This window comes from Macrobrachium nipponense, chromosome 16, assembly GCF_015104395.2.
Source record: "Macrobrachium nipponense isolate FS-2020 chromosome 16, ASM1510439v2, whole genome shotgun sequence".
NCBI classification, from domain to species: domain Eukaryota; kingdom Metazoa; phylum Arthropoda; class Malacostraca; order Decapoda; family Palaemonidae; genus Macrobrachium; species Macrobrachium nipponense.
This window is the reverse complement of record NC_087209.1, coordinates 22229107-22247957: the sequence shown is the minus strand read 5'-3', so window position 1 is coordinate 22247957 and position 18851 is coordinate 22229107. Positions and strand designations below refer to the sequence as shown.

The following is an 18851-nucleotide window of genomic DNA, read 5'->3' as shown; positions in this document are numbered from 1 at the left end:
TAAAAGAGTCTGAAACTTAAACAAGGCCAAATGCCAAAATTGGTCTCTGTTCAGAACAGACACATCTTGCCTTATTGTTAACCATGGTCTATGTCAATGCTTACGATAATAAACATAAGTTATTTTCAGTGCAGAGTAATTATAAACATGCTAACTACTCGGATTTGTATTAAATCATTTGCCATACTTTTACACCTACTACGATAATATGGCAATTCTAGTTTTACCTTTGATGTATATAGTGGCTCTAGTTTGTCAGACCGAGAATCATGGTTGAGTGTCACTACAACCAAACAACGGTCCTAAAGGACCAAAACGTCCACTCCACTGTCTGCAGTATCACACCACACCGTCAAGAGTCATTATTAGTGTCTTCTGTGTGGTCAATTGTCAAGGAACGGTTTCCGTTGGCAATCGCTACCGTATATCCAGAACATTTTAAGTCAGTTGGAGAGTAGTAACAGAAATTACACCATTCACAAAAAAGGTGAGTAAGTTGAATGATAATAATAAAATTTGGTTCTTGGGATTTACCCACAAAGTATGCCTAGGCTTCAGTCTTGTTGTTAGAGGGTGGAATTAAAGATGCAGCGTTAGCACGAGGCAGGCAATGAATAAAGCATAGAGAAGCCATATGTATAGACCAAGTGTAGGTCCTTTGCTTAGGTTGAAAGTCAAGGACAAGCGTTGTGGACTACTCCAACCGAGGGCAGAGAATAGTTGTCCTAGGCTAGGTTGGTAACCAAGATCGTCCTGTAGGTTAAGGCTAGGGTTTCCTTAATGAACTATACCTATCACTTGCTGTATATTGATTTAAAGCAAAGGCAACAATATGAGTAATTTGCCAGTGAGCAGTAAGGAGTTATAGGTATGTTATGTCCGGTCGTCAAGACCAGGACTGATAGGCTATGCATTAATGTTTTAAATGGATGGCTGTGAGTAATCGTATTGTTCATTTTGTAACAGCTCATTACTATTAGCCTATAATATGTATTAGGGTTTTCAACATTAAATCGAGTTGAGTGATTACACTATTCGTGTAGGCTGCAACAGAAGCTGTGCCTTAACTTTTACCATGAAAACGCGAAAGGATCTGGCTTTGCACTATAGTGCAATATTTAAACAAGGTAAGTGAATGGTGTTGAGTATTTATTGGTCAGTTTAATACATTAGCCAGGGGATTTGATAGAATATATATATATATATATATATATATATATATATATATATATATATATATATATATATATATATATATACTTAAACAAGGTAAGTGAATGATGTTGAGTATTTATTGGTCAGTTTAATACATTAGCCAGGGGATTTGATAGAATATATATATATATATATATATATATATATATATATATATATATATATATATATATATATATATATCATGGGCAATGACGTTAGCGTTGATATTCTCGTAAATGATTCGCTGCTAGTCTGTTACCAAAATAGGAACTGTAGACTTCAAGGGGAAGTAACCTATGTTGACAATCTCATCGGTACGTTGAACCATTGCATTGGACCCGGCTATGCTATGTCAAGACCGTGGTTCTGTGCAACGCGTATTAAGCGACTGAAGTAAGTAACGTTGATACTGAAATAAAAATCTAATCATGCTTGTATTTTTTATGCAGGGATTCATTTATACTTCCCTCGTCTATATTTTTTAGATATTGGTAGATATAGGCTAATACCTAACAAAATATGTACTTACAGATATTAAAAGTTTAGTTAAAGGCTTAAACTCAATACTGTTCGGTTCCAGAAAAAAGAAAGTTTATGGTCATTATGATCGTGATCGAAATCTCAAATGTACTCTAGAATTTTGGATAATCCTAACAAGGAACAATGTTACCTTTGGAAGAAGTGCTGGTATAGGAACATCATGTAAAAAAAAATGGTTTCTCTTTCCAAAGGTCTCTTCCATTGCAGTTTCTGTTTACCAGAATTTTATTATCGTGTTCTGTGCCTATACCTACAGTTAATTATTTTTAGAAAGTTGTTTTGAGCACTTGACAACATAAATACAAATATCTATAAGATGAAGTACTAGTGTTGCCATCAAAGAGAGAAATTTTAACATTAGGGCCAAAGAAGACAAGTTTTGAGTACGAGTTGGGCTGCAAGTTGAATTTTAAACAGATGATAATAGTTGCATTATGTGGGTAATTGTAATGAAAAAATTGGTTAATGAGCTTAAAACGCCGACCCTCGTGTTTAAGGTACTGTAGTTAATCCGCCTGTCCTTTCGATTTACCTCACCCTAGTTGAGGAGATCTGGACTCGTTCATTCAAGTGACCTTTCCCTTCTTTTATTTCCGTCTTTGATTCCAGATTTATGATTAGATATTTGTCCTGAATCTTATGAATAAACTCTTTACTCCAAGATCGTAAAGAAATTATCAGATATATGTCCTGTATCTTATGAATAAACTCTATAGTCCAAGATCGTAAAAAAAATTTCACAAAACTGTGTTTAATATACGTTTGAGATACACAGATAAAATGTAATAATAATGGCACAAGAAAGGAAGTTTCATAAAATATGATAACCTTAAATCCAAGGTATATAGATTCTATGTACCTTGCTTAAATCAAGCGCAGACGGTCTGGAAAAGGAAATGAAAGTGTAAGCATGGTCGTCATTACCTCTTAATTGCCCCATTTGCTTTTTTCTGATAATCCAGTTAGTGCATCTTTGACCATAGACGGGGAACCAGAGGCTGAAATAACACGGGGCATTTGACTTGAAACGGATGAGCCGAGATCACCTTTCAGATATATCTGGACCGTGCCCATGGCCTAGTATTTACGAATCGCGCTTCTCTCTTGAAGAGTGGATGTTAAATGTTTTATTCTACCGATGAAAATATTTAAAGCTTCTTTTTTTACCATTTTGACTAATATGCATTTTCTTGTTGTTTAATATGCATTTGAATGGCGGCTAAGTATTTAGCTTCTTTGTTCATTACACAAACAGTTTAATGTTACGGTACAGTATAGTAAAACATAAGAACTCTGAACTTGTCGACCGAATTCCAGCTTCTTATATTGCAGTTTATGCTGCTGGCGCAGTTTCTATACATTTTGTTTGAGTGCTACAACCGAAGTTTGGTCTAACTAAATTTGCCTTTGTTTTCATCTCTTGGGAATAGCCACTGTTCCTCTGGTATAACTTAGCACTCCTTTGAATACTAGCAGGAATACTTACATTGCATCTGTAAGGGTACATTATCCAGTATGTGTATGATTATTTCGATAAAGCGTCTTTTCGAGTTGTTATGCATTTTAAAAATGGGTGGTGGAAGAAAATTTCAAATGATACCTTGGAAAACCTGATACTTTTTTTTTTACTTGTCACTCATGGGTCCCATTCTTGAGTCAAGGATAAAAAATTGACTACCTGATAATTACAAGATTAGGGTGTGACCTCGCTTTTTATGATAAAATTATTCCAATTGTAGTATCCGGTCGAGACCCCGGCTTGTATGAAAATTTGAAGAAGTGTCACTGAAATACTCCTGTAATAACACCAAAGGAAGTCAGTATTGCTTTGCGCAATAACTTTGTAACTGTACCGGACACTAGTATCAATACGAGATTTTGCTATAGTGTATTACACCCAGTGCCGTAATTTATAAGAGTATTATGAATCACTAATTGTAAAGAATAAAGACACTTGTCTTGTAACGAGAGGCAAAAACTCGATTATTCAGAAATGAACACGAACACAGTATAAAAAAAGCTCCGCCTACCCTCTCCCCCCACCTCCACCTCCTCCTACATCATTCCCTCTCCTTTCTTCTCTCACCTGTCCTCCCTTTCCGTTCTCTCTCTCTCTTCTCTCTCTCTCTCTCTCTCTCTCTCTCTGAAGTTGATTCAGTTTAAACTTATATAGTATGATTTTTTTTCTATATTTTTCTAATTGTTTACATTGTTGTATATATTAATGATCCACTCGGTTGTTACCTGCCAGTTGACCGATTTATTCATGCACTGATCCTCTCTCTCTCTCTCTCTCTCTCTCTCTCTCTCTCTCTCTCTCTCTCTCTCTCTCTCTCTTTCTATGGTAGTGGTACTGTAAATGGTTAGAGAGAGATATCTGAATGTATGGTGGAGTAGTAGAACGATATACACTATGATTGATGGTATAGCTACCGTTCATACTTGTGTTTGGTTACCTTCTTCGCAATCCTCATTTGGACTTTGGACTCAGGGCATCAGCCATATACTTGTATTGCGAAGGTGAAGAAGAGATGGCCATGCACCTCGGGACATAACTGTCGGCATGGTTGCAGAAATGCGTTTGTCACTCAACTTTTAAACTTTTTTGCAAAGAGAAAGCTGTCAATTGCCTTCAGATAGGTTAGAATAGGTAACTGGATATAGTGACTGTGTTACAAATAAAAACTGAGTCTTTTTACCGGACATTCATTAGAGTTAGTCTTGGTTATACCGATTCACATATATTTAAGTCATGAATGTTTTAGTGTCTGTATGTATGTATATATATATATATATATATATACTATATAGTATATATATATATATATATATATATCTATATTATATATAGATATATTTATATATATATATACCACTACCAGAGAGACATGAGCGGATCAATGCATAAATAAATCGGTCAACTGGCAGGAAACAACCGAGTGGATCATTAGATATATAAAACAATGTAAACTATTAGATGGATAGATAGAAAAGTCGTGCAAAATAAGTTTAAGCTGAAGCAACTTTCAGAGAGAGAGAGAGAACGGAGGGGGTGGAGGTGGAGGGAGAGGGTAGGTGGAGCTTTTTTATACTGTTGTGTTTGTATCCATTTCTGGCTATTCGAGTTTTTGCCTCTTGTTACAGGGACAAGTATCTTTATTATTTACAATTGGTGATTCATGATACTTTTAGAAATTACGGCACTGGGTGTAATTCACTATAGCAAAATCTCGTACTGATACGAGTGTTCGTTACAGAGTTATTGCCCAAAAACGTGCTTGCACTGTGTGAAACCCATAGTAGTAGAAAAGTTTACGTACAGGATGCCGAGACCAGAATTTTTAACGAAAAATTTTCTCAGTTTCGAAAGTTTTGTTTACAACAGAAAGATGAGAATATATACCCGAGCACTTTAGAATCTTTAAACATTGCATTTTAAGCCTCGGCGTGCCCTTTTTTCGTAGGTGGGCTCTGAACAGCAGGTGGTGCATGCTGATGGTTGGTTACCTTTGCATCGCTCAGTGACTAATCTTACTCGCTGAGAACAAACCTGCCTTTCCACAATCCAGATCGATGGGGCAGAAAATCTTACCAAAGTCTCATTTTCACTTTCTTATCCAGTACCTCGTGAATTCCATAACGTGACATTTCATCCCAGTTTGACGAGCTGGTGTAAGCAATTTAGTCCCATTCTGAGAAAATGGGCATCAAAGATTTTTATATTATTCAGAACTTCTAGTTATAGAGTATCAAAAACTGAGTCACTTTCGCTAGAAAATCAAAATTGAAACAAAAAAAATGGGTTGCGCCAGTTCGTCAAAACGGAGGATACATGCATTATCCATTCCTGCGTCAGGATCCTCAACCTTGGATCACCCAAGGCCATCTCACCGCGCACTCCCCTGTAGATTGAGGACCATTTAACTTGAGTTCCCTCATCATAAAACCTTTACTCTTGCAACAATGTATACGCCAGAGGAAGTGATACTCACTCGGCTTTAACGAGTTAATTGCAGACTCATGATTACCTGGTTCCAGTACTATTTCACTCGAGTAGAGATAAGAAACAAAGGACGGACTAGGAAAATGTCACTGTTCTTAAAAAATGTAAGCTTTGGTCTTAAACATCGGAGATAGCAATTAGTAGTGTTAAAATCTTTCACGTAATTAATAACAATAAGTACGGGACATTCATTTTGATCAATTGTTGATGCGTAAGTGAGAATTACCCGCAAGTGTTTGGAACATTGCCTTTTTTTCTTATTTACCTATATCTTTTTCACTTTTTCCACTTCACCTTTTCAGCAGGCCGTTAGTCCCTCCCTTTTCTCCATTTGTAGCCGGGCACATTTGGCTCAAAACCATGATTGCATTAATATGAAAAGAAACGGGATTTATAAGACACCTTTACCAAGGATTTGTGTGTGTTGTGTTCATACAAAAACGATGGTTTTATCACTATCACACAGTAAATAGGTCCTAACAAAAAACTTATAATTTTAAAAGATATGTATAAAAAAACATAATTTTAAGAGAAGTATAAAAAACATGAAGTAAATCGAAGGGGGGATGAGAAAAAATGTGACTACTAAACTGAAAATATTTCATAATTTTTTAGTTTTCCTTTAAACAGCTTATGAAAACTTATGAACAAAGGTTCATTACTAACAAATTTTCAAGGTTCAGTCGAAACTGGAGTTGCATTGATTCAATAAAATACGTGTAATACACAACTTTATCCTAAGTTTGATCAGTTTTGGCATGATTATGACCACGTCACTATATTTGTCTATGCTAGTAGGTCAAATTGGGTCGGCTAGTATTGAATATAAGGTTGTGAGGAAATACAGGTTTACTAATACTATTATTTTCCGTCATTCACATGTATATATACATTCCTTCATTCACATTGTAAATGTGACGAAAAAGATGGACTTATATGGACTGTATTATGCTTAACGTTGTTACTTGGTCAAAAACCGCTAAAAGCCTCACGTAACAACTCTACAAAACTCCCTTTGCGGTTTCTAAATTACGGGGAAATATTTCTCAACCCAATTCATTATTAACGAGGATAACACACCAATATCATTAATGAATAGTACCACAATTAATGTCACTAATGAGCAGTCCTTGTAGACATGAACTCAGATCGTAAATCGCAATACGAGATAGAGGTACGCGCCTCTCTCTCTCTCTCTCTCTAAATGTTGCAAGTACTCACAGGTTGATTTTCAGACCTTAGAGGACCGCTGTGTTATCTCGTTTCTAAAAGTTATTTGCATAACCTTAAAGTATGAACACAATAAAGGTTTATCAGATCAATTTACATTCACCATCCACAAAACCAACACATAGGAAAAATTAAATAAAATCGAGGGATATTGAAACGCATTTGATAAATTTACAGTTAAAATTAATTTAATAACTAAAAGTTAAACATATAAAGAGTAATAACATATGAATGACAAATGAAATTAATCACTCAAGGGGAATTGTAAATCAATGGCACTCAAATGAAACAAATTACGACAAAATTAAAAGAATCAGGGCAATCGCCCTTTCTAAATCCACACACACATCACTACACAACACTAGATAACAGGTCACCTCAAAAGTTGAGCCAAGAAGCTGTTCGTTCCGTCCTGCATTCGGGTTTTGTTGGGGAAAAGAGAAGTTATACAATTACCACGAACGTAGAACTGACTTACAAGGTTCATGAACATAAAAAAACTTTACAATAATTATCAAGTTCGTTGCCAAAAAATAATTCCAAATATAATAGTGTGCAACTTCAACATATTTATTAAATGTAGTGAATTAATTGGTGTGTCAATACAATTAATTGGTGGTGTGTGTCAATACCATTTTAAGCGATACCACGCCATAACAGTGTCCTACGCACATGCGCATACACACCCGTTGAGGGGCACGCGAGGGAGCGATCAGAGGGGCGAACTACTACCCTTCCTTTCCCCTCCCGATCCTTTGACCTCTCCTAATGGCTTCTCTGGCGAGAGGCACAAACAAGACCCAGTAACACCTTCAACTCTTACCATACTTGATATGCGCAATACACTCGGCAAGAGCAATTTTATATATATAAGGACAAATGAATTATCATAACTGAAACAGTAATCATACTTCGTTACTAAAACGTCTACTGACGTTTATGTCAAAAACTTCGTCTTTGTGTAAAACCATCTTTTCGGTGCTAACCGCACCATAGATACTACGTACTAGAACATAGCAAAATCAGATAAAAATAATGTTAAGTGTCATTTTCGAGTAGATGAGGTTCTTTCACCCTTATTATGTCATGCAATATAGACGTACATATCTTTACAAAATATATGGGCATGCAAATATATTTGGTTTTCACATGAATACAAATACAGTAAATAGTTCCTGTCTGTCGATTACCTGACAGACGGCAATACGCAGTAAGTATAATACTCAACTTTATCCTAAGTTTGATCAGTTTTGGCATGATTATGACCACGTCACTATATTTGTCTATGCTAGTAGGTCAAAATGGGTTGGCTAGTATTGAATATAAGGTGGTGAGGAAATACAGGTTTACTAATACTATTATTTTCCTTCATTCACATTGTGTATATACATTCCTTCATTCACATTGTATATATACATTACAGAATTGGTACATTAGTTTTGTGTAATTTTCTTTGACCCTCTAAAAATATCTTGGCCCCGCCTAGCCCCTCCCCGGCCTGAAGGAATCCCAGCTACGCCACTGATTACAAACAGTAACCTCAAACGCAAGCAAAGGAGCCGTTTCAAAAGCAAACCATGTATAGTACTACTACTACCAAGTACACTAACTGTCAGGTGAGAGCTCTATCGCGATCGACGGTGTACAGTACGACGTCCTACAGAATTGGAAATTCAGCTAAATACGATGGCAGAGGTAATACTTTTTATGACAGCGCAAATTACGTTTTAGCATTATATTAAACAATTTTTGGGGTAGTTTGCGAATGTTCTTGCGTAAATTGACGAAATATGAAACTGCGCTACGGAGAGACGCCCCCAGCCTATTGCAAATATTACCTACTAGGCCTACACGATGCTACCGAAGTTAACGATAGGCCTACTCCCAAGGTACTGTTGTTTAAGTATAACGATATTTGTGTGAATAAACTGATGTCAGTTTTTCCCCCAGTTTTTTAAGTTTGGTCCGAAGGCTGCCAGCATTCGTGACACTTGGCTAGGGTAAAAAACCGCAGGGTACAGAGTGGACCATGTACGATCAGCGGGAACAATCCAAAAAAAAGTACATTATAACGCGTCCTGACATCGGAGATGGGCATCAGTCGCGACTTCTTGTTGGTGAGAAACAGAGCTAAAGACCTTTACTCTCCTTTCGAAGTACTAGTAAGTATTTTCTCCAAAGTTAGAAATTAAGGCCAAATTTAAAGCATTAAACAGAGGGTAGTGAAAAGGGTGTCCAACGCAGTGCAAATCTCGCCAAAATGTGTTCAACATTTTTACTTACAACTCTAAATATTTAGAAGATTGACGCCATCTCGATGTTTACAGAGTCGCTTGTGTCAATAAACTAACCATTTCCTGTGATAAATCCGCACACCACTTGTACCCACAGACGCTGGGGCACTTTCATCACAACAATCGGAAAACGGCCCCTCACCGAGTAAACAACTGTTTTGGTAGAAGACGACGACGAAGCGTGCACTTCGATAATTATTTAAATAAATAGTAAAACATCAATATTTTACATATTTATAATGATTAATTTGAAAATATTCGTTATTGAAAAAGTAACTCGATTCTAACTCGAATTTAAGTAATTATTTTTTGGAATTAGAACGTTCTTTTAAGGCCTGTATTATGACGTCACGACATCTTGACTTTCGTACCTATTGTAAATAATTGATTTACTCAACTTTCTTGCAGAACAGTTTACCAGTTATTCATACAGATTATCAGCTCTTCATGTATTTGTTTTAATTGTAATGCACATATATATCTTTATTATTTACTTTTTGGATATATGAAGATGTTTTACTGCGGATTATTGCCTGAGTGTGACGCATCGTTTCGGTCCCTGGGCCTCTGTTTTCCCAACATAAGAAATTATGGGGCCGAATTTGCAATGACCAGAAAGTCGTTAAAAGAGGAAAGTTAGCATTGAGGGGCATATGTTTTGATTGAGAAAAATACAAATTTATTCAATATCTAGCTTGTATAAAATACTTTATTACAAAAAACTTGATTGACAACTAAGCAGCATACCTACTATGGTTTTCAGCGACATTGCAAGCACGTTTTTGGGCAATATACCTATTTCTGTAACGAACACTCTTATCAGAACGAGATTTTGCTATAGTGCATTACACCCAGTGCTGTAATTTATAATAGGGTATCGGTTGGAATCACTAATCGTAAAGAATAACGACACTTGTCCTTGTACCAAGAGACAAAAACTCCATTATGCAGAAATGGATACGAACATGCGTAAAAAGCTCCACCTACCCTCTCCCCCCCTCCACCGCCACCCCTTTCCTTTTTCGTTCCTTCGCCTTCCTTTCTCTCTCTCTCTCTCTCTGTTGCCAATCGGTATGTGTTGACCCTCCAAACTGGGTATAAGACTACACACAAAACATTGAAATTGTTGAAATTAGGCTATGTATTGAGAGTATATATACATAAATATTAAAGCAATTTTATCATTATTGCATTACTATGACAACTAAAATTCATGGAAACAGTTTATAATAATGAATCGGCGTATGTGTGAAGCCTCCACTAATGTGGCAACGATGATTTTGCCATTCTTAGCATGCAAACATTAAAGGTTACATTTATTTCTGGCATACGGTTATTAAAGAAATTCAAAATACTAATATATGTAGACTGAAATCAATGAAAAGTGCTAGCAAAAACAAAAAAGCAAAAAAAAAAAAAATGTATATAATCCACTTATCCGTAGTCGTTCCTCTATGGTTTTCGGCAGCCAGATGTACGAAAACGTTAGAAACATTTGATTGTATCTACTTTAGAAATATCTGTAATTTTTCGGGGTAATTTGGTTACAAAAAAGGGATAATATACATGAATTAAATTAAAATTTTTAAATAACAAAGTAAATTTGAACTAAATAACGAGTAAAGTAAACAATTTAGGGAATAAAACTTTGCAGTTTTGTCGTCTGCTGTTCGTAACTGTGTTTGTGGCACGCGCGCTTAGGAACCAGGAACAGCAACTTGTTTAAAGTGCAATGTGGAGTGAATTGAGACCAAAATGTGTATAATAACAATCAAATAAGCACTGTGGAGTTTCAGTTGTGATGGCAGTAAGGATAAAAACCACCGATTACAAGGTTAGAATGAATTCAATTCAAACCATGACCCCGGGAATAAAAAGTTTCATACTTTCAGTAATATAGGCAACAAAATGTTGTTTTATTGTGCTGATTACAACTGCAATCTTGAGTAAGATCAATAAATGTTACATACATACGCTAACATTGTTCAAATGATTCCTGGGAAGGCTGGGAAAGATGATTGTTGTCAATGATCAGAACCTGTACATCCCACGGTAGCTGCCATATTGGATTTCAAAACTGCCTTGAAAACATATTTTACGAAGAGCGTCACATGCTTATTTTTGTTCGTATGGGGCTTTCATATATCACATTATGTTGACGAAACTTCAATCTTTTGAATGGTATGCTTGGAGTTGTAATTGTATTCTTGTTTCACCATTTTAATATCGAGTGAATAAGACCTGTCCACCGTGATAAGGGTTGGTAGTTGCTGGTGTTCCCCCCTACTCGAGCATCTTGCTCCTAATTGGGTTCCTTCTATGACTTGCTCTTCTTAGCCTAGGCTATCTGTGAGTCATTCCTTGTAAATACTGAAGTTTATTTAGGACGGCATTCATATGCCTAATATCATGCAGCCCTTATCCCAAGCAGTTTTGTTCACTCTTAATGTTTAGGCAAAGGATATTGGTACGGCAGCAGTATACTTATCGCGATAGATATTGGTACAGCTGTGAATTGCGCATGCGTCAATTTCAGACTTCCTGCTGTACAAATAATATGGTGTGGTGGGGGTACGTCAGATTCTGTCAGTGGTACTGTATTGCGATCTTGACTTGCTGTAGGTACGGCAGTTAGCCGTATCCTTTACCAGTTTGCTAATCATGCAGCAGTTGCCTTACACTGTTGCCAAGAGCTATACGTACAGCACTAGAAGATCAGCGACAGTAATAATAGTCAAACTGAATTGTTTTGCGGAACATGTTCAATTCAAAATGTCAAAGTGAAGCACCATACTGTCATCACCAAAGCACCAAAACATTTTGACAGTAAATGAAAATATCAAAAATGACAATAATACTTAAACATACTTAGATTTTGACTATTACAAGAAAAATAAGACACAACTAATCTCTCTGTGTACTTCAAAATTTAATCTTCTTTGAATCTCCTCTGAATCGTGTAATAATATATCATTTTTCGCTGAAAACCAGATGTTTCCAGGTTTCAATGAGCTGAAAAATACAGTAGATGTCTATGAAGGGTCAAACTTTCAGAAATTGTATATCCGTAGGTCATGAACGATCAAATTGGCCCTGAAAAGGGCTCCAAAGAGAAGATTCAAAAGAAGATATGAATTAGGTACACAGAAATTATATATGCTCTGCTGTATACATGGTGATAAGGAAAACTACCAAGGTTGATCCTCTGGTAATAGGCCTAATCAATTGTAAGTAATCATCCAAATCAGGTCTATATTAACACCATGTTTCCCATATTGGACGCACTGCTGACTGCTGCACTACTTTACTAGCTAGGCCTCAAATCTTTGAATCTCCTCTTCGGAGCTCTTTTCAGGGCCGATTCAATCGTTCGTCAGCTATGGATATACAATTTCTGGAATTTTGACTCTTCATTGACGTTTATTGCTTTTTTCAGCTCGTTGAAACCTGAAAACATAATTTTCGTCAAAAACTGGTTTATTATTACACGGTTCACGTTGCTCGATCGCCATTTCCTTGCTGTCACTGATATGCCTGAGGTGGTAATCAAGGGTTCGCACATGCGCAATTCACTGCCGTACTAATATCTATGGCGATCAGGATACGGCTGTCGTACCAATATCCAGTTTGTAATGTTTATTTATCGTCTTTAATTTTCTTTCTTCCTTCTCTCTTTCTTATCTCTGTTCTCTTCAAAATTTGGATAGTTTCTTAAGGCCTGTCCAGACGAGCGGGCGTGAACGATGGGGAGTGCAGTCAGTTGGGAATTCTGCTGGGCTTACCCATGATTGTTATCCACACGGCAGAGTTAATGAATGGGCGGACTTACCCGACGATGACGCCAGTACACTGTCGAGTGTTGTACAAAAAACATGGGGCTAGTATTGCTCAGAAAAGAAACTGTTGAACTGCATAATAATTTGCATATGTATAAAGAAAAAGACGAGAGTGTGGTGCAAAGATTGGCTGAATAGGAGAGATGTTTATGGGAGCCATACAACAATAGTATACGTAGCTACAATATGTCTATGAACATGATTATAGAAATAACTATATAAGAATGAGTGTAAGTGCATTCCATCATGGCCACCGATTCCATACACTCTTAGCATAGGTAGAGCCTTACATCCAAAAACAAGATTCAAACAGGCAACACAGCATGCTCAAATCTTAGGCGACCTAGTTCTTTTCGTATCGTCCAAAATCTTAGATCCAACATAACAGTTGCTAAGTAGTGTTAAACTTTTTTTTTTTTTTCATTTCCAATATCATATATATGACAAATATGCAAATTCACAGCTAACACTATTTTCCTATTGTTATGTATATATATGATCCCTGTTATGCATTGATATAATTCGTAATCTGTGTGATTGTTTTTATTTATTTATTTTTTTTTACATTGCTAAGCTCAGAGCGCAGTGTGGTAAGATTAGGGGTGCCATTAATGACAGCGCTTAACATGCTCGGACTGGTCAACGTAACTATCTCTGCAGCATTATAACAATAGACCTAATAAGCTTAACAGTCATAAAATTTTCAAAATAGGAATATGAATTACATCAAATTTTCTTTTGAATGTTGAAGTTTTAGGCTGTGTTCAAGCTACCTGTATATTGCGAAATGTTATAGGCTTAAAATAATTATCTAAAGCTTCTTAGATGTAGTGTTACTAAAGAATTTATTTGTGGAGATTACCTGTTCTTTGAAGAATAAAAAGAAAGATGTTTTAAATTGTATGGAGAGGATGGCAGTTAATCAAAATATCTACAGTATTAGTGCGTATTAATATCAAGGCTTATGGAACACTGGAACACTTGTTTTTTAAGTGGTTTACAAGATTGTTCTTAAAAGTCATTCTACTTGCTGGTTGTGTCACACAGGCCCTGTCCATCTGTTAATATCTGTGGATGCGTTTTATCTGCTGTAATACATATACTTACCTACAGTAGTACCTCGAGATACGAAAGGCTCAACTTACAAAAAACTTGAGATACGAAAGCCAATAAGAAAAAATTAACGGGTCTACATACGAAAAGTTTTCAAGATACGAAAGGTTTCTGAAAGTCCGAGATTCGCCTGGATAACAATTTTGAAAATCGCGCCGCGTGCCGCCATCTTAGTACTAGTAGACTCTCCACCATCCTCCTGCTCTCCCATTGGTTCCTGATGCTAGTCGCGGTCCATGAAATCCTTCTCTCCTATTGGCCAGCGTCCCTCCCATCATGCATCTATTCTACTATGTTACAACGTGGGGTGGCGTGGTGGGCTGGGCGGCCACTCGGTACCAGCATTGTTATAGTATGCACGCGGTATTAGTTTTCGGATCGTCAATGTGTACGTATTTAAAAGAAAAAGTGACCAAGATCTCTCACATGGGATAAGTGATCAAGGTCTCTCTCATGGGATAACTGGAAACTTTGCAAGGTTGGTAGAATCTCCACTCCCTGCTGAACAGAGGGTGGTAGACCAATCATTTACACATGCATACCAGTAGTACGTATAATCAAGGCACTTCAGTTTATGTTGAAGGTCAGCAGCCGAACATTCAGTACCCAAATCAGTTGCAGAGAGAGCATTTGGTTGAACAGGTTTGATGGACACCAGGGCCAACAGAGTCATGAGGTGCAAAAAAAAGAAGTTGAAATTCTGTAAAAAAAAAAAAAAAAAAAAAAAAAAAAAAAAACTACGTAAAGTAAAAAAAAGTAAAAAAAAAATAAAGTTAAAAATCAAAAAAAGAAGAAAAAAATGGCAGAAATTTAAGCAGCTTTTCATAAAGTGCAATCATTTGTAGAAGACACCCCCCGAAAAGGCTCACACAGGAAACGTTGTGAAAAGTAGGCAGGCAGAAGCAATCTTCCTTGGATAGTTACGTATGTAGTACGTACGTATATTTTTTAAAGTGTACGTACGTACATATGTAAAAAAAAAAAAGGCAGAAATTAAAGCCGCTTTTCATAAAGTGCAATCATTTGTAGAAGACACCCCCTGAAAAGGCTCACACAGGAACATTGTGAAAAGTAGGCAGAAGCAATCTTCCTTGGATAGTTACGTATGTACGTAGCCTCACTCGAAAGGTAAGCTTCCACATTTTACGTTACAGTAATAATATTTCTTGTACACTAATATACACTTTATTTACAGGTTTTGCATTTTTATTCTTAATTTAGGTATTGAATGTTCCAAATTGTTGTAGTATTTCATTGTTTATAGGTCAATTAGCTTATTATGAAATTTACTGGGGTGTTTTTGGAGGGCTTGGAACGGATTAGCCATTTTACATGTAAAATGTGTCAAAGATACGAAAACCTCATGATACGAAGGGTGCTGCGGAACGGATTAATTTCGTATCTTGAGGTACTACTGTACTTGAATTTTTTTTCAGTGATGTGTGGTAAGTAAAAACAAATGGGAATAAATCAGATTTTATGGTTGCATTTTAAGCAATATTAATGTTCTGACATGTTTTTTTGTTTTAACATTGAACTGAAATTTGATGATGACTCTTTTTGTCAAACACATCATTGATGAGTGAACAAAAGTTTTGAAAATGTTTCAGAGCTGTTTTTCTAAAATGTGGCTACACCTGATATTTTATTAGTTTTGAAATATGACAGATTTCACTCTTATGAAACATGTTATAGCCTTGTTGTATGAAATAATCATGTATTTGCAATGAAATAATAAGAGAAATATGGAGCATGTTAGGTTGCCAGCTTGTGAATTATAAACAAAATCTTATGCAATCATGTTGTATCACTTAAGAGCATGGGCGTATAAACATAATTTTTATTTCTAAAGTTATTTTTGACAGAAATTTACAATACATTGCAAACAATTCAAATGTATGTGGTATAGTAAGTTTACTACAGTAATAAGTTCTGCATCACATTATCTTGCCTTATGGATTGTAAGTAAAAAAAAAAAAGTTTGAAGCACTTTTACTTTATTACAGTAGTAATTTGGGATTGCATGAAGTTGAAGAGGATCCTATAATGTAAGCTCTGAATAATTGTTTTCAGTGTAATGTACTAAGTAGTTTAAGTTTATGAAGTATTTTTCTGTCCATACTGAAGTAGGTTCTCTTTTTCAGGAAATGAAGAAGTTTCTTCTGGATATACTTAACAGGTATGTTGAAGGACTCGAGGTATAAACTACATACTTTGGTACAGTTCTACAAGTATTTTAAGTAATTATTGAAAACTTTTTTTTTTTTTTCTTTTTTTTTTTTTTTTCATTTCATTGTTCACTTGGTTGAACCAGAATTTATTATGAACACTAATGATGATGTGCAAAAGTAAATGGCAGTTGTAATCATTTACAAACTATTCCTGTTTTAGTATGCTGAATACAAAAGGCATTGAAAATTTTCAGCTTCTAAATTTGTTGTAGGAATTAGTTTACTGCTGCTTATGATTTACAATTAAATGAAAATGTTACTGTTCCATTTCAGGGTGTATTTTTAATCACGTGGTATGTGATGAGTTCATAGTCAGGGAATACATATATTGAAAGTCTGTTCACGTTTTCTTTGTTGCTGAAGAAGTCCTGTCAGACTAGTGTTTTATGATGAGAACTGAAACTATGTTGAATTTAGTTTACAGAGCCATAAGCACATAATCCCTATGCCCTACATGACTATAGGATCTTTTGAATTGTTTGGATCTTTTTAATTGTGTTGATGGTTTATATTGCTAACATTCACTTTCATTGAACCTAAGCCTGTGATAGTGGTGAAACGCAGTTATGATAGTTTGGGGGTAAAACTTCATGTTTTGGAAAGTTGTTGGTATATGTGTAAAGAAAATTTAAAGAGGTTTCCCATGTATAGCTCCATAAAAGCCTTGTATCCACAAAGGTTGGTTGAGTTCTAGCTGTATCAAATATTACTGAAGTAGGTCACAAATCATGTGTAGATATCTCTGGTACTTCTAAAGCTTTAACTACATCTGTAAGCTAGTTTTGTTTTCCTGCTAAAACTGCTTATGTGATGTTGGGTCCTTATGATTAGTGGGTATATCTTGTAGGCTATTGCTTTGCTGAGCGTTTTGTCAGTATGCTGGTACTGCTATCCTGTTTGTTTTGAGATGAACCTAGCATGAATATTGCATGAAAACTCAATTGTGAATCAGATCAGTTTGATCAGAGCTTCATGTGTAAATTAGATTTAGCTTAAGTGTATGGTGTATATTATAAGGGAATGAAGTTGAACCATAAGGAAACTTGAAAGTAAATTCTTTAATATGTTTAAGACAATTAATCCCCCTCACCCATGTCTTTGCGTTGAGTTTCTTTTACTGCATTAAATGCTAGGTACCATTTTTGTTTGTCTTCAGGTAGCACAAAAGAATTGTAGGTATTGTTTTATTGTGATGTGTTTTTAACATTGTGCACACTCAAGCTGATTCATTTTGTGTGTGTGCTTGATGCACATCAAAACAAATGGGAAAGTAGTAATAGCATAGTACTCTCAGAAATCTCTACATAGCACTATCAAACAAGATTAGATAGTTTTGTAGGTTATACCACCCAACTCGAGTATTACACCTTCCATCCAAAGTAACAATGCATGGTTTGTAACATTCAACTCTTGACTTTCTAACAGAATTGTGCATGAGACTTTACATCCATCTTTTCATAGTTATGATTTTCATTTCATCTGAGTGAGCAAGGCTATAATAACCCAGTGGAGAAGCTCACTCATGTTACAAGTAAACTCTTTGATACTTAATTCACAAAATTTAGGTCTGGTCACTGCCATGCTATCAGGAGTAAAAAGTCTCATGAAAATTATCTTCTGAGTTATATTCTGTTTAGATTATAGTTTCCATTTGACGTAAAAATATGTTGTTCTAATAATTTGTTATTCTCTGAAATGTTCCCTACAACTTAATGTGAAATGAGGTGGACCTAAGATGGGGAATTTTATTAGCTAAAAAAAATGTTATTGTTGGTATACAATAAGGTTTTGTACATACTTACCTGGCAGATATATACTTAGCTTTACGTCTCTGACGTCACGACAGAATTCAAAACTCGCGGCACACGCGACAGGTAGGTCAGGTGATCTACCTTACCCGCCGCTGGGTGGCGGCTGTAAGAACCACTCTCCCTTTCCAGCCAGAATTTTTCTCTTCCACCTATCTCCTGAGGGGAGGCTGGGCGGGCCATCAATCGTATATATCTGCCAGGTAAGTTTGTACAAAACCTTATTGTATACTAACAATAACATTTTTGTACATGAACTTTCCTGTCAGATATATACTTAGCTGATTGACACCCTTGGTGGAGGGAAAGAGACAGCAATATAAATATGGAAAAAGGGGAAAACAACACTTGTTGTAGGATGTAAAATACAACCTTGGTTCTTACCTGTTTAGGCAGAAGACTTCGTAGTTACTGTCTATGAGTGCGTTGCCTGAAGAGCTTCAGCGAGGGCGTGACCTACAGCTGACACTCTTTGGGTCTATCAAAGGGATTTGGTATCCGCTTACTTGATAGAATCCGAGCAGGATCTTGTCAAAGGGGATTCGCCCTCTTATATGACAGAACCTAACCACTATCATTGCAAGGAGCTCAAACATAAA

At 36.0% G+C, this 18851-nt stretch overlaps 1 protein-coding gene across 2 annotated transcripts in view; it reads left to right on the top strand.

Moving 5' to 3' along the window:
- The first annotated feature begins 284 nt into the window (after positions 1–284).
- LOC135195610 (ragulator complex protein LAMTOR3-like) overlaps positions 285–18851 on the top strand; it is an 80368-nt gene continuing 61801 nt past the window's right edge. Inside the window, exons 1-2 of one of the 2 annotated variants that reach the window (XM_064221937.1) lie at positions 285–487; positions 16358–16392. In XM_064221937.1, coding sequence (XP_064078007.1) covers positions 16361–16392 — 32 coding nt within the window. In that variant the 5' untranslated portion in view covers positions 285–487; positions 16358–16360. Of the gene's footprint in view, positions 488–8522; positions 8666–16357; positions 16393–18851 lie in introns of those variants that run through there. The other variant, XM_064221936.1, reaches the window with a different exon arrangement.